Here is a 15,871-nt window from a genome sequence, read left to right as displayed (position 1 = left end):
TTGGTATCTGAAGAGAGCTAACTATGAAGGCTGGTAGCACTCCCAAGCAGAGTACTTGGTGAATTTAAAAATTTTATTTATTTATTTTTTTTAGTTGTGGTATGCACACAACTGAATATAGTTCCCTAACCTAGTTAACTATAGTTCCTGGTTTAGTTCCCTAACTAGGAACCGAACCCAAACCCCCTGCATTGGGAGTGTGGAGTCTTAGCCACTGGACCACCAGGGAAGTCCCTACTGTGTGAATTTTTAAGGTGCTGTGTTGATGTAAGATACCGCTGCTCAACCGGGGGTGATTTTGTCTCCTACCCGCAAGGGTATTCAGCAATGTTGGAGACATCTTTGGTTGTCACAGCTAGGTGTGTGTCCTACTGGCATGGGGAAGGAAGAGGCCTGGGATGCTGTTAAACATCCCCTAAGGTAAAGGACAGCCTCCCATGACACAGATTTATCCTGCCCAATGTGTCACTAGCACCGAGGGTGAAAATCCCTGCTACAAGGCATTGCTATATTTCTTATATCTTTGGAAGCTATTTTTTGGGGGAGGAGGGGGAAGGGGGTATGTCTCATAAAGTGGAGCACAGTTACTTACATGTATTAGGGTAAACAAAACTCATATACTCTAAAATACATCCTTAATTCTCTCATGTTTTTCTCTGGCATTTTCATTCAAAATGATATAGAAGCAAATTAAATTAAATGATGACAAGCAAATTAAGAGAGCATTCAAGTCTTCTTGTAGCTGTTGGTCTTTTAAAACTGATGTTCAAGACAGATAATAGAGTGAACGCTTGTTGTAACTCATGTCTGGTTGTCATCTGTGCATATTTGGGGAAATTCCTCATCATCATTCCCAAGTTGAAGTCAGAACTCAAAGTCCCAGCATTTTTGCTATTAGAACTCAGGTATGGGATTCTGTGGCTTCCCTGGTGGCTCAGCGTTAAAGTATCTGCTTGCAATGCAGGAGACACAGGTTCGATCCCTGGGTCAGGAAGGTCCCCTGGAGGAGGGCATGGCAATCCACTCCAATATTGTTGCCTGGAGAATCCCAAGGACAGAGGAGCCTGGCGGGCTACAGTCCATAGGGTCACAAAGAGTCGGACACAAAGGAGTGAATGAGCTCACATACATGAGATCCAGGCTCTGCCACTCAGATGCACTTGACGGAAACTTTCCTTTAGAAATGAGGAACCTGAGGGCACCTGAGCAAGTGGGAGCCCCATTCTGTTGGGCGCGGTACAGAGGTGCTTGGCTTTGGGGAACAGCAATGTCTGCAAGATTGAGTTCCTGATGAAGAATGGCGTTGGCAGAGGTGACAGTGGCCATGGCAGCAGTGTTGTCACAGGCAGGGGATGTGGGTGGAGATTTCTTCATCAAGGCTGGTTTTAGAAGCTGAGTCTTGAGGCTGATCCTCCAGTCCTCTCAGCAGTTACAGAAGCGAGCTGTCACTCTTTTCTACTTAAACCAGTAAGACTGGGTCTGCTGTATGCCAGGAAGAACTCTGACTGATGCACAAGATTTATCAGTGGTGAGCTTCTTTAAAATCTAGAGTCTTTTTAAAAAAAATTTATGTTTTTGACATTTAGCTTTTTAAATTTTTTAATTTATTTGGCTGAGCTGGGTCTTAGTTGAGGCGTGCAGGACCTTTGACCTTCATTGTGGGATCTAGTTCTCTGGCCAGGGATGGAACCTGGGTCCCCTGCAGCGGGAGTGTGAAGTATTAGCCCCTGGACCACTAGGTAAGACCCCTTAAAGTCCTTTAAATAGCCTCCTTTGCTCTAGTAACTTTCTGTGTGTCCAGTTTAGAACCAAAGATTGAATGTCCTCCTTTTTTCCAGGCTCTAGGTGTGGGGCTTCAGAACTTTGGGGAGCAGGTAGAAGACCAGGCTGGAGTAGGAAATGGCAGCCACACCAGTATTCTTGCCTGGGAAATCCCATGGATACAGGAGCCTGGCGAGCTCCAGTCCCTGGGGTTGCAAACAGTTCAGGCATGATTGAGCAACTATCACTCACTCACTTATTGTTGACACCCTGACTGCTAACTCAAGATCCTATTTCTTGTTTCTAGTTGAGTGGGTGATTCTGAGGCAGGCTCCAGGTTAGAGATTCCCTCCTGTTCATATTTCATGGGGCACGAAGAAGTGGGTATCAGGTTGGAGACTTATAGCTGTTAGCATTTCTTGAGATAAGGGATAGGTGGGCTCCAGTTAAGGCATTTACAATCAGCCTCCTGTTTACCATCTAAAATGGAAGTAACAACAGAAACAGGGTGAATAGCCAGTGTTTGTCTCTTGTAAACACCTTAAGGTAATAGTCATGGCAATAGTCAAGGTAATAGTCATGGCAAGGACAAAGAGGGGCAAAACTCTGTTTAAGCAAAGGCTTAAGGGACTCCGCTCCCCCTCTTTTGGGACACGGGAGACTCTGCATGCACAGAAAGGCTCCTTGTGGGTGAAAAGTCAGGGGATAACACCAAGCCATAATGAATCTTGCTCCTCCCAGAAACCTTCACCTCGAGATCCATCTTAGTTGAGGGGTACATGTGCACTCAGGGGAGGGTCCTAGGTAGATCAGATGTGGAAAAAGAAACCATATAATTGGCCTGAAGGAAGACAAAGACCCAGAAGAACTGATCCATATAAATGACTTAATCACCTCTTTACTTCGCTCCTCCTCACTAGGGGGAACACCCACACCCTTTCTCTCTGGGTGTGCATCTCTGCCTTGCTTTTGTCAAAACTAAACTGTTTCTCTGTGAGCTCTCCCACTTGCTGTTATGCTATGTCTCATAATAAACTTTGTACCTGCATTTACAGTTTCTGCCTCTTTAATAAATGCATTTTTCCCTAGATGCAAATATACAGGGAAAAATAGCTTCTAGCCCTTGCTGGTCTGATGGCTAGGATTGTTAGTTCTTATCCAGAGTTTCCAGGTTCAATTCCTGGGCAGAGAATTAAGATCTTACTTCAGGCCACCTCTTACTGCTGCCTCACGGAGATCAATTAATGCAAAAACAATTATGAAAAAAGCAAAAGTAAAAAGAAATTATTTAAATAAGCAGCTATAAGGAGATATGTTAAGACCAAAAATAATTCAAAATCAAGAATCCCCAGAGATTGCTAATTTACTAAAGCCACAGGGCTTTTCCATTTTACCATTGGGTTTTTTAGAGTAGCTGCACCCTGAGATTATTTTCATGGGTCCCTCCACTAGCTGATTCTGTTTCTAGAAAAGTCTGCCCCAGACTGTAAACTCTTTGAGAGCAGAGACTATGTCTTATTCATCTTTCTCTCACTCAATGCACCCTGTCCAGGACTTGTCACCTAACAGATGAATCATAAATAGTTGTTGAATTTGCAGGTTTTATCGTCCCCTTTTCCTGTCATACCCCAACTCCTCATGTTACTCTGGGGTGTGAAGTTTCCTGTCACACCCCAACTCCTCGTGTTACTCTGGGGGGTTACCCACTCCTTTTCTGGGGAGCTAGCCTAACCAGTAAAGATAGAAAAAAGACAAGACTTTGTTAGTCTAGTTACAAGATTATGTAATCAGCAGGAATCTACACTATAAAAGGAAGGTGTGTTTGTCTTGTAGATGTTCTACTCTGAGGCCATACCTGCAGGGATCTAGTGATTCCCTGGGTCCTGTCCAAAGCCTGCCTGAAATAATCATGGCTTGATAGGTGACTAGAGAGAAAAGTAAAGGGTTACCTTACTCTATCTTCTGAATTCCACCTGCCTGAGAGGTCATCTGATAGTAAGTTTTCTTTCTAGAAAGTTTCTGTTCCTTCTCATCCTCCCAGAGCTAAGGACCTTGTCAAGAGCTTTTGCATGAGTTTGGTTAGAGAAAACCTAGGGGTTGCCTAGGCATCCGGGCCCACGAGTGGGGACCCACAGTGAAGCCAGATTAAAATGAGACAGACATAAGATGTACGCCCCATGCATCACTTTAGAGATGACTCTGGGGTAGAAGACACAAGACTATTTGGGACTCCTTTTGATTTTTGGTGGGGTGAGAAGAAAAGGCTAACAAAAGAAAGATTTCTGGCCAGAAAAGTAGCATGTAAGCCTCCACTCTGTGCTTATGCAAAGCTAGACTGAAGAGTTAAAAAACAAGTAGTATGTGTGTGACAGAGCTAGAAGGAATAATTATTATGTCTGGAGTCGGGGATGAAAAAAAAAAACACAACATTTTCCCAAAGCACACAGGGTTTTCTTGGCCTTTGTATGTGATGCTGCGTTAGTTCTCACACTGCCTGTAACAGGCTCTTCTCACCTGTCAGTGGTCAGCCTGCCACACTGAGTCAGCTCAGTCTGAGGAGCCCCGGGGTGCCTGGCTCTTGGAACACACACAGGACAGGCTCAAAAGACAAAACTCAAGTCTGGGGGAGCATCTCTTACGTTATTGCCTGGACTTAAGTTTCAAACACTGCTCTCTCCTCCCTGGTAATGAAAAAAATGATCTCTAGTGGTTTCTCCTAAAAAAAATTAAAACATGATCTCAAATATTTTCTTCTAAGTTTGGGCTAATTGCCGTATATCAGCATGAACTCAGCTGCCATGAAATCTTCATTGTCCTTAAGCAGGCTTCCCAGACTCTGCCTTTGTTGTCTCTGACTCTATCTTCTGTTCTCTACCTCCTGTTGCCTATTGTCACCAAAAAGCATAATCCCATCCTCTAAGTTCATACAGCCCAAAGTTGTGTCTCCTACATGGGATATAAGTAAGGGATATTTCAGGTGAGGCATAAAGATCTGTTTAACTCAAACATGATAGAGGTAGCATTGTAACTAAATTTGTTAGCGCTCCTTTAATAAACCACTGTGGGGGAGGGGTTCCCTATTTTTATGAAGTCCCATCGAAACTCACTTGTATTTTCCGTTTGCGCAGATATGTCTGTCTTGGGTTCAGAGGCAGGAAATTACAGTAGTGGAGGGTTTGGCTCCAGAACCCGGCAAGTTGAAGTTGAGATTCCAGCCCCACTGCTTTTCAATTGTACCATCATGGTTAGTTGCTTAGCCTTGAAGTACCTGTTACCTCATTTGTAAAATGAGCATAATAGTAATTTTGAGGGGAATTTCCTGGCTGTCCAGTGGTTAGGACTCTGTGCTTTCACTGTGGAGGGCATGGGTTTGATCCCTGGTTGGGGAATTAAGATTCCACAAGCTCTGTGGTGCAGCCCAAAGAAACCCAATAGTTTTGAGGGGGTCAAATGAGATAAGGCATGTGAAGTACTTAGCACAGTGCGTGGCATGTAAAATGCCCTCAAGAAATGGTGGCTATTTTTAGCCATTCAATCAAAAAGGATATTTATTTGGTATCTGCTGCGTTCAGACATATCGTAGGTACCAAAATGCTTCAAGACATTGGCCCCTGCCTGTAAAGAGTTTACATCAGGGGTCGTGGAGGCAGGGGAGGAAACACTTCCACAATTTCAAAGGTAGAATGTAATAGAGGACAGAAAGATCATGAAAGGGAGAAGACCTTGAAGACAAGGTAACCTTTGAATTGGGCATTGTAGCATGTGAAGAATGTGAGTTGTGTGGGGATGAAGCAATCGGTATTCTACAGAAAGGGAATAAACCCCAAGAGAGATGATGAACAGGAATGGTGAGGTCGTGTCTGTGTCCAACAGGCTAGTGTGGTCTGAATATAGGGAGTGAGACAGGTGGGAAGCAGACCAAAAAAAAAAAAACGAGGGAAGATCAGAATAAAAGGGCATGCTGATTGGAAATGCCATGCTAAAGCTCTAGTCTTTGTTTGATGGGCCATTAAAGGCTTTTGGGGAATAGGAGGCCTCCCAGGTGGCACAGTGGTAAAGAACCCATCTGCCAATGCAGGAGACTCTAGGAGACATGGGTTTGATCCCTGGGTGGGGAGGATCCCCTAGAGAAGGAAATGGCAACCCACCCCAGTATTCTTGCCTGGAGAATCCCATGGATAGAGGAGCCTGATGGGCTACAGTCCATAGGGTCGCAAAGAGTTGGACATGACTGAAGCGACTTAGAATGTCCAAAAAAAAAAATGCACCTCAAATCGTTTTTCAACTCTGTTACCACAATTTCCTCTGCTAAAGATATTTTGAAGCAAAAAAGTGCCTCGCCTTTTGGGTACATAAAACCCTGTTGATGAACATGATGAGAAAGATCGAAAGGCATGTTGCAGTTCATGAGGTTGCCAAGAGTTGGACACGACTTAGTGACTGAATAAAAAGGGATTAGTCAGGCACAGATTGTATTTTATTTTGAAGTTTGTTTTTCTTTTACTATCATACTTTCTCTTTAGCTATAACTAGATAAAGTGATTATAACTCAGAGCATGTGGGTTTAGAATAAATTCAGGTGCATAAAATTGGATTGCCTTTGTTCCCATGTTGACTTTTCTCCCTGTATGAGTGATCACTTGAATTTGGAGAGTGAAATAATTTTACTTCTTTCCAGCCTCATGGGAATATCTGCAGTCAGAAGACAGAGTACAGGGCTTGTGAAAGAGGGAATAATAAAGTTCCATCCTCTGGGGAAAGGAAAGAAAAGGTGAAGGGAGGAGATGTCTTCAAAGGAGGGAGGCTACAAAGCCTCCTTCCTGCTTCCCCCAACTTCGTCCAGATTAATTTGTATTTCAGTGAGGATGTAATACTGCTAAAGATTTTATGTAACTTTTAAGCCTCCTAGATGTTTGTTACTTTTGTTATCCTCATGGAAACCGTGCAATTACTAAAATGTGGTGACGAGGCCTTAGGTGTTTATTTAAGGATGGAGAGGGTGGGGTCCCAGAACTTATATTCCATACTGGTATTGTCAGGGAGATGAAGAATAGAGCCTGGTAGTCAAGAAAGAGTGAAGAGTAGGGGAGGGGGTGGTAGCGGAGTAGTGAGGAGCAGGTATTGAAGTGTGCCTGCTGCACAAAGGCTGCGTTTTCTGACCTAAGGAGATAAAACCCAGTGCTGTCAATGGCACTGTGAGCAGTTACCTATAGCAGGAGCCAAGTCACTCCGGGCCATCGGCCTCCACTCCACCCTACTGCTCTTGGAGTCTGCAGCCCGGCCCAGGATGTAGGCAGCGAGGCAGCTCTTTGAACTAGGCTAGGGACCAGGTCCCTCCTCCAAATGCGACGGACACAGAAGAGGGGCTGAACTCCCTGTTTATCCGCTCCCAGGCACGCCCGAGCCGCGCAGCCACGGCCGCGGGAGCTGTCCGCGGTGCTGAACCATTTTCTTGGGCTTGATCGGACCCGTGACTCGGCATCGCGTCGCCAGCTTAGGCAAAGGGCTCAGTGCGTCCCGGGGAGCGCGAGCCCCCTAAGGTCTGCGGCTAGTTCCAAGCGCTGCAATTTAAATCTCTGACAGAACTACCTATGCGACTCTCTTAACCCGAGCCAAGACTCAAGGCAGGATCCGGCTTTTAAGGACGAGTCCCTCATCTCTCCCCTACATCCCGTAGATATCTCAATCCCCCACCCCATTTCCTGCCCTGCGACTTCCTTACGGAAACGGCACCAGGTCGTCCTGAGAGCCAGACAGTTCACGCCTCTCATCTCCCTAGTTTACTGCACTCCCCTCCAGAGCGGGACTCTCCCAGGACGCAGCAAGCTCCCACAATATAGATTCTCCCCTGACCCTCCGGCCCAGGTTTCTGGCCCCTTCTTCCTTTTCTGTTTCTACTATCCTTCTCCTATTTCTCAAAGCACCGAGTTGGGAGGTGCGAGCTCCGCCCCTATTTTCCCTACAAGGGCACGCTGTTGTGGGGGCGGGGCGAAGGGGAGGTGCTTCCAGCCCCTCTCAAAAGCCGCGAGTCCACTGGGAACTCGAATCTTTTCAGCTCCTCGGAGTAGCCTGCACCACCGTCTGGGTGGAGGACCTCCAGGGACAGCCAGGATTCTACCTCTCTTTCTCCGGAGAGCTTTCCCATCCGTCAAGCCCCAGTCACCAGGTAGGACTGCGCTTGGGTCTGGCTTGTGGGGACTGTAGGGGCTCCAAATAGAGTGGAAGGCATTTAAATAACCTATGCACATCTAACCACCCCTAGATTTCATTTTACAGAGGTGGGGGTGACAGCACTTTAAATTTTGTTGATTATTTATTGTGGCCTGTCATTCTAAAGGGAATATTTGAGTAATTAAGGTGTGTGTGTGTGTTGAGGGGGGAGACGGTTGGCGTAGGAGGGGACGGAAAGAGAATGGGAGGTGACAGACTCTGATTATCTTTGGACAGGTGGCTATGGCCTCATTGCCCACTCAGGGTCCAGCGGCCCCTGACTTATTTAATGGGCTGCTGCCTGCGTCTTCAAGTCCGGTCAACCAGAGCTCAGAGACGGTGGTGGGCAATGGGTCGGCGGCTGGTCCAGGCTCCCAGGCCATCACGCCGTTCCAGAGCCTGCAGCTGGTGCATCAGCTGAAGGGGCTGATTGTGCTGCTCTACAGCATCGTGGTGGTCGTGGGGCTTGTGGGCAACTGCCTGCTGGTGCTGGTGATCGCACGGGTGCGTCGGCTGCACAACGTGACCAACTTTCTCATCGGTAACCTGGCCCTGTCCGACGTGCTCATGTGCACCGCCTGCGTCCCTCTCACGCTGGCCTACGCATTCGAGCCACGCGGCTGGGTGTTCGGCGGCGGCCTGTGTCACCTGGTCTTCTTCTTGCAGCCGGTCACCGTCTACGTGTCGGTGTTCACGCTCACCACCATCGCGGTGGACCGCTACGTCGTGCTGGTGCACCCGCTGCGCCGGCGCATCTCGTTGCGCTTCAGCGCCTACGCGGTCCTGGCCATCTGGGCGCTGTCCGCGGTGCTAGCACTGCCGGCCGCCTTGCACACCTACCACGTGGAACTCAAGCCGCACCGCGTGCGCCTCTGCGAGGAGTTCTGGGGGTCCCAGGAGCGCCAGCGCCAGCTCTACGCTTGGGGGCTGCTGCTCGTCACCTACCTGCTCCCCCTGCTGGTCATCCTCCTGTCTTACGTCCGGGTGTCGGTGAATCTCCGGAACCGCGTGGTTCCGGGCTGCGTGACCCAGAGCCAGGCCGACTGGGACCGCGCGCGACGCCGCCGCACCTTCTGCCTGCTGGTGGTGGTTGTGGTGGTGTTCGCCGTCTGCTGGCTGCCGCTGCACGTCTTCAACCTGCTGCGGGACCTCGACCCGCACGCCATAGACCCCTATGCCTTCGGCTTAGTGCAGCTGCTCTGCCACTGGCTGGCCATGAGCTCCGCCTGCTACAACCCCTTCATCTACGCCTGGTTGCACGACAGCTTCCGCGAGGAGCTCCGCAAACTGTTGCTGGCCTGGCCCCGCAAGATTGCTCCGCACGGCCAGAGCATGACAGTCAGCGTGGTGATCTGATGCCACTGTGCCAGGCCTTGGGGAACTCCAGTCCAGTGGTCTCCGGAAGGTGTCCACCCGGAGGCCGGACTGGGGAGATTATTCCAGAGCTAGGCTAATACTAAACTAATGTGGCTCCAAACTGCCAGCCCACCCCTCTCGTCCCTCTGTCTCACCTTGTATTTGTGTCACTGTAAAATGTTACGTAGGCTTTGATGAGACTCATGCTTTGCTTGGAGGAGGCCAGGGAGAACAAAAGAGGTTTTACTGTTTTCTCCTTTTACCACTGAAGGCCAAACAAAGCTCTTTCCCCTGGTTCAGATAATATTTCAGAAACGTGACTGTTTTCCTTGCTTTCCCTTCTGCTTGTTCCATAGGGAGTGAAGGAGCAATAAGCATGGGGTTTAAAATGGCTGGTTGGGGTTGGTAAAGCTTTTCAGGTTGCTTTTTAAAAAGGACTCACCTGAGATATAATACAGAATAGTGCTTAGTCCATTCAAACCCATTACCTTCTAGGATTCCAGGGAAACATGTATTACAAATCTGTAACTAGAATTTCAGCATCTCCTGAACAAGAGCTTTATATGCCAAAGGGATTTTCACTTTAAATCCACTTGCATTTATAGAACAAAATACTTACAAATCACCTTCAAGAGGTTTTGCTATTGTTTTCTCTCTTCCTTATCCCCCAATTGCTGTTTGAAAATGATGAGATAAATTAGTTGATGAAGAGATAGATAACACAGGAGTAAAGTGGAAAAGGTTCACACAAGGGGAAATACAACTGCACAGGACAGACTATCTGTGTGTATGTTTGTGTATATACACAACTAGTGTTTGCCACAAGGCACACACTCAAATATTTGGTTTTCTGAATGCTCAATGTAAACTGTGAGCTGTAACACACTCTTGTATTCTCTAATTGATCTTGCAACAAATCAACAGCTGTGAACTGACTGCTCAACACCTGCTCCGTGGTGACACACTTGGAGCGTGATCAACTCAGAATACAAGGACTAGGAGAAGCTTGCTGAAAGCCAGAACAGAAAATAACCTGCTGCCCACAGGATGTACAGATCAAACATGTGATTCCTTCCAGGGTTAAGGGAATAGGGGAAGACTGTTGGGCCATGATACCAGGCTGCTAACTCTTACCCTAACATCCCAAGAGTTCTTTAAATGAGGACAAGTGCCCTGGGACAAGAGTTTCCACATTGATGTTGGAAAAGTGATCATGGCAGTGAAGGCAGGAGTCTTGGGAAATGATTCATGATATGCAGCTGTCAGATTAACCCTTGCAGCATATGGGGCATAGACTGGTGTCTGCAGCCATTCAGTTACCAACCGGAAGATGCCAGTACTACCCCAGCTCACTAAACAGCAGAATTAGTGTTTTCCCACCTCTCCCCTTCTCTTAGTCTCAGTGAACTCATTCACTCAGTAAAGTGTGCCCTTAAAGGAAGGGAAAGAGGAGGTGATTTGGGGATGACAAGGATTAAATCCTATTACTCTGATGTCAGTAGCCACAATGGAGAGTGGTTCCATTCACAGTTGGGTTAGTTAGCAATATGAATCTTTTTAAATCAAATTAACTTTTATTTTAAATTAATTTTTATTGGTATATAGTTGCTTTACAAGTAACGTGCATCTTTAGTATCTATCTATCTATATATCTAGACTTTTCACAGCATGGGGAATGGCAGGAAAAAGCTGGAGAAAGAAAAAGGCAGGTGAACTCGGGACATACCAGTTACCTTTGATAATGGCACTCAAACTAACTTTCAGCTCCATCTTTGGATGTGGAGAACAAAGAGCCTGTGCTCTAGCAATGTGACCCACCCACAGCATTAGGTCACCCCTCCCCCACCCCAAATGACCTCCTCTCCCAGGATCCCAGGGACTGATTCCTGTGTTTCCAGCAGCTCTACTGTTTGGAAGACTCAAGATAAGACATTTCCTGTTTCCTCAGATCATACTTTGGTTTGGTATGTGTGGCGAGTGAAAAGACTGGGGAAAAGGGTGGAATTAGTCAGGGAGGAATTCAGTTAATTGTGGTCTCTTCTTTGGAGGGTTCGAGTCACTGGTTTCAGCCTTGACTGCTCCTAGAATTACCGGGGGAGTTTTCAAAAACCATCAGTGCCTAGGCCATGCTGCTGCTGCTGCTGCTGCTAAGTCACTTCAGTCATGTCCGGCTTTGTGTGACCCCATAGACAGCAGCCCACCAGGCTCCCCCATCCCTGGGATTCTCCAGGCAAGAACACTGGAGTGGGTTGCCATTTCCTACTCCAATGCATGAAAGTGAAAAGTGAAAGTGAAGTTGCTCAGTCGTGTCCGACTCTTAGCGACCCCATGGACTGCAGCCTACCAGGCTCCTCCGTCCATGGGATTTTCCAGGCAAGAGTACTGGAGTGGGGTGCCATCACCTTCTCCAGCCTAGGCTGTATCCCCAGCCAATTGATTAAAGATGGAGATTGGGCACCAGCATTTTTTCAAAGCATTTCAGGTGATTTTAACACATAACAAAGGTTAAACACCTTAAGAATGATCCTATTTCTAATGAATCTCAGAAACATCCGAATGAAGCTTTGGGAATACGCTATTAGCCTTTAGACAATACTTGATGGATTACATAGAGGTAAATCTTATAATCAGAATATATAGGTATCCATTCAACAGTTTCCTTACACATCTGTGTGTAAGGCTCTGTATGAGTCCAGTCAGTTGTTTTAAGTATTTAAGTATTGTTATTCAACTTTAGGTTGATGGCATTATAAAGTTATACACCATGAATTATTCTTAGTTGCTGGCATGTTTAAAAATTTGAAATATTCCTGGATAGTTTAAGTCAACTGTGAGAGAACAGTATTCTCATTAATTACTAGAAAAGCTCTCACAAGTTTCTATCGTGCCTACAACTTCAGTTAAATTTTTTTAACATGTATGTGGACTTTATGGAGAGCCTAAAGAGGTTGAAGAATCACTGTGTTTATAGACATCTTTACAAATTATGCACATTGGCAACTGAACAGCAACTAATGAATTCTTACCCCATCTGAAGTGTACTTGAGACTTGTTTGACTACAAAACAAACTGACCAAACACATCTCCAGAAATGAGTCCTGGAGAAATCCAATAGGGCTGAGGTAGAACTTTTTTTTTTTTTTTTTTCTTTAATAGAAAATTATTTAATTAGTATACATGTGTTCCCCATCCTGAACCCTCCTCCCTCCTCCCTCCCCACACCATCCCTCTGGGTCATCCCAGTGCACCAGCCCCAAGCATCCAGCATCGTGCATTGAACCTGGACTGGCATCTCGTTTCATACATGACGTTTCACATGTTTCAATGCAATTCATTTTAGTTAATACCAAGTATCCAGTCCTTTTCCTGCAAGGAGTTGTAAAGCTGGGAATGGGGCCAGCCTATTACTTGGCACCAGCCCTTTCTGAGACTGATGGGAGGTTCTGTAATCCTCTTTGTAAGAATTGTCACCAAGTCTTCTTTTTGGCAGCCAACCAATAGATTTATCTCATTAAATTGGCTGGGGAGTGTTTCAATATGTGTTGGCCACAGTTACCCAGAAATAGCAGTTGTAAGAAATGCTAAAGTACATTCCAGTTGATGTAACCTCCCTGAATTTTCAGTCTGTCTATTGGGGGGTGTTAAGTTCCCAGTTTATTTTCTCACATTGATTAGTTCACCACCTCTGTCCTGTGGCTTGCATTCCTGAACATCTAGTAGTCTTACAAACATAAGGTATGGAGCTGATGCCAAGAACGTGGCTAGATCTGGAGTGAACCCAAGGTCCATCCTACAGATGAGAGGTTAAGAGCACATTTACTCTCCAAGGTAGGTCCCTAATTGATTTCTCTTCATAAGCTGATGTCTTTGTTACATGCATAAGATGCCTTTGTGGCTGACTCACCGTGTGAAGCTCTTCAGGCTAGGGCTTGTACTGTCTTTCATACATTGTAGGTACTCAGTTCAGTTCAGTTCAGTCGCTCAGTCATGTCCAACTCTTTGTGACCCCATGAATCACAGCACGCCAGGCCTCTCTGTCCATCACCAACTCCCAGAGTTCACTCAAACTCATGTCCATCAAGTCGCTGATGCCATCCAGCCATCTCATTCTCTGTCATCCCCTTCTCTTCCTGCCCCCAATCCCTCCCAGCATCAGGGTCTTTTCCAATGAGTGAACTCTTCACATGAGGTGGCCAAAGTATTGGAGTTTCAGCTTTAGCATCAGTCCTTCCAATGAACACCCAGGACTTATCTCCTTTAGGATGGATTGGTTGGATCTCCTTGCAGTTCAAGGGACTCTCAAGAGTCTTTTCCAACACCACAGTTCAAAAGCATCAATTCTTCGGCACTCAGCCTTCTTCACAGTCCAACTCTCACATCCATACATGACCACAGGAAAAACCATAGCCTTGACTAAACGGACCTTTGTTGGCAAGGTAATATCTCTGCTTTTTAATATGCTGTCTAGGTTGGTCACAACTTTCCTTCCAAGGAGTAAGCGCCTTTTAATTTCATGGCTGCAGTCACCATCTGCAGTGATTTTGGAGCCCCCCCCAAAATAAAGTCTGACACTGTTTCCACTGTTTCCCCATCTATTTCCCATGAAGTGATGGGACCAGATGCCATGATCTTCGTTTTCTGAATGTTGAGCTTTAAGCCAACTTTTTCACTCTCTACTTTCACTTTCTTCAAGAGGCTTTTGAGTTCCTCTTCACTTTCTGCCATAAGGGTGGTGTCATCTGCATATCTGAGGTTATTGATATTTCTCCCGGCAATCTTGATTCCAGCTTGTGCTTCTTCCAGCCCAGCGTTTCTCATGATGTACTCTGCATATAAGTTAAATAAGCAGGGTGACAATATACAGCCTTGACGTACTCCTTTTCCTATTTGGAACCAGTCTGTTGTTCCATGTCCAGTTCTAACTGTTGCTTCCTGACCTGCATACAGGTTTCTCAAGAGGCAGATCAGGTGGTCTGGTATTCCCATCTCTTTCAGAATTTTCCACAGTTAATTGTGACCCACACAGTCAAAGGCTTTGGCATAGTCAATAAAGCAGAAATAGATGTTTTTCTGGAACTCTTTTGCTTTTTTGATGATCCAGCGGATGTTGGCAATTTGATCTCTGGTTCCTGTGCCTTTTCTAAAACCAGCTTGAACATCTGGAAGTTCATGGTTCACGTATTGCTGAAGCCTGGCTTGGAGAATTTTGAGCATTACTTTACTAGCGTGTGAGATGAGTGCAATTGTGTGGTAGTTTAAGCATTCTTTGGCATTGCCTTTCTTTGGGATTGGAATGAAAACTGACCTTTTCCAGTCCTGTGGCCACTGCTGAGTTTTCCAAATTTGCTGGCATACTGAGTACAGCACTTTCACAGCATCATTAAATCAGTAGAACAGTCTCCAGCCATGGGATTAATAAACCAAGCCAGTTACACACACAGTCTAACTGTATACAACCTCAGGATGGCCAGGATCCAATCAAGGATATATCATACCAAAGAGAACATTCTACTCAATCTAGACTTGCCAATTTCAGGAAGTTCCAGGAATGAGCTATTCATTTGGGACCTTCTATGACCCCCTGGCCCTAACCTCAGTAATGATACTTCATTACATGGCACCAAGTTTTGTGTTCTCCAAGACTGCGTGTATCTAAATCCTTCTATATCATCACAAAGCTTAATCATTATTTAAATGTTAGAATTTAATTACTCCCACATATAACTTGAGAAATTTAAAAACATTCAACACATGGGTCTATAAACAAAATTTAATCATCTATTTTCAAAACCATTCATGACAGCATCATAAACAGAATTTTTGGTACATCTGCAATAAGACTTAAAAGTAGATTTATGCACCCCTTACCAGGGATTTTTTTTTTTTTTTTGCAAAGTGAGATAAGCCAGTGTGTAAAAGATGTTGAAAATGTGAAATATTTATTTGGAAGGATGAGAGTTGCAATCTTGATGTGTTAAAAAACTGTACATTCCTAGTCAGCCTTTGGAAGTAGAAAATCTTATTTTGAACATTGAATATGTACACTGCAACAGGTTTTGAATTGTTCTCCTGTGGTTTCCAAGTCAATTCCTCTTCATTTCCTACTATTTCTGTATTCTGCCTTTCCCCCCTTCTACGTCTCCATATTATCTATGAATACCTTTGATCTGATGCTCCCTCTGGCCCAGTGAAGGGGAGGTGATGGGATTCAAGCTTCCATCTTGTCAAGGAGACACCCTGGCTAATCCCCTTGCGGAGAGCAGGCTTCAACCAATGAGTCAGGGGCATCTGCCTGTTGAGTTTCTTGCCTACTCTGGGTCTTGGTCCTCATATGATTAATGTTTCACAGGCAAGTACCAGGCAGAGGCGGAAAACAGGAGCTCGCACAGAATCTCTGCAGGGTCCTTGACATGATAAATTTCATGGGGAGCTCTCAAGAGGGGTCTAACAATGAAAGGTCAAATGTATTTCATTTTGATGTTTGGGGCTGTAGTGAGAAAACCTGAGCTAGAAAAAGCAAAGGACAGTCTCTTCCTCAAAGCCT

General features: G+C 45.7%; 1 protein-coding gene across 1 annotated transcript; it reads left to right on the top strand.

The window, feature by feature from the left end:
• Positions 1 to 1,384: 1,384 nt before the first annotated feature.
• PRLHR (prolactin releasing hormone receptor) lies at positions 1,385 to 14,403 on the top strand. Its single transcript, XM_019988563.2, has 3 exons — positions 1,385 to 1,528; positions 7,817 to 7,927; positions 8,209 to 14,403. Exons 1-3 carry the CDS (start codon positions 1,487 to 1,489, stop codon positions 9,325 to 9,327), a joined length of 1,272 nt encoding a protein of 423 aa, XP_019844122.2. The 5' UTR covers positions 1,385 to 1,486; the 3' UTR covers positions 9,328 to 14,403.
• Positions 14,404 to 15,871: the final 1,468 nt, after the last annotated feature.

This window comes from Bos indicus, chromosome 26 (assembly GCF_029378745.1).
Source record: "Bos indicus isolate NIAB-ARS_2022 breed Sahiwal x Tharparkar chromosome 26, NIAB-ARS_B.indTharparkar_mat_pri_1.0, whole genome shotgun sequence".
NCBI lineage: Eukaryota > Metazoa > Chordata > Mammalia > Artiodactyla > Bovidae > Bos > Bos indicus.
The sequence above is the reverse complement of the archived record's forward strand: the minus strand, read 5'-3'. Positions and strand labels throughout refer to the sequence as shown.

What these genes read in the sequence shown, in the direction of transcription:
- PRLHR (XM_019988563.2), top strand. Translation starts at nt 1,487, where the DNA reads ATGCCAGGAAGAACTCTGACTGATGCACAAGATTTATCAGTG. An exon ending in ATGCACAAGATTTATCAGTG is followed by an intron (nt 1,529 to 7,816) that starts GTGAGCTTCTTT and finishes GAATCTTTTCAG; the next exon opens with CTCCTCGGAGTAGCCTGCAC. An exon ending in CGTCAAGCCCCAGTCACCAG is followed by an intron (nt 7,928 to 8,208) that starts GTAGGACTGCGC and finishes ATCTTTGGACAG; the next exon opens with GTGGCTATGGCCTCATTGCC.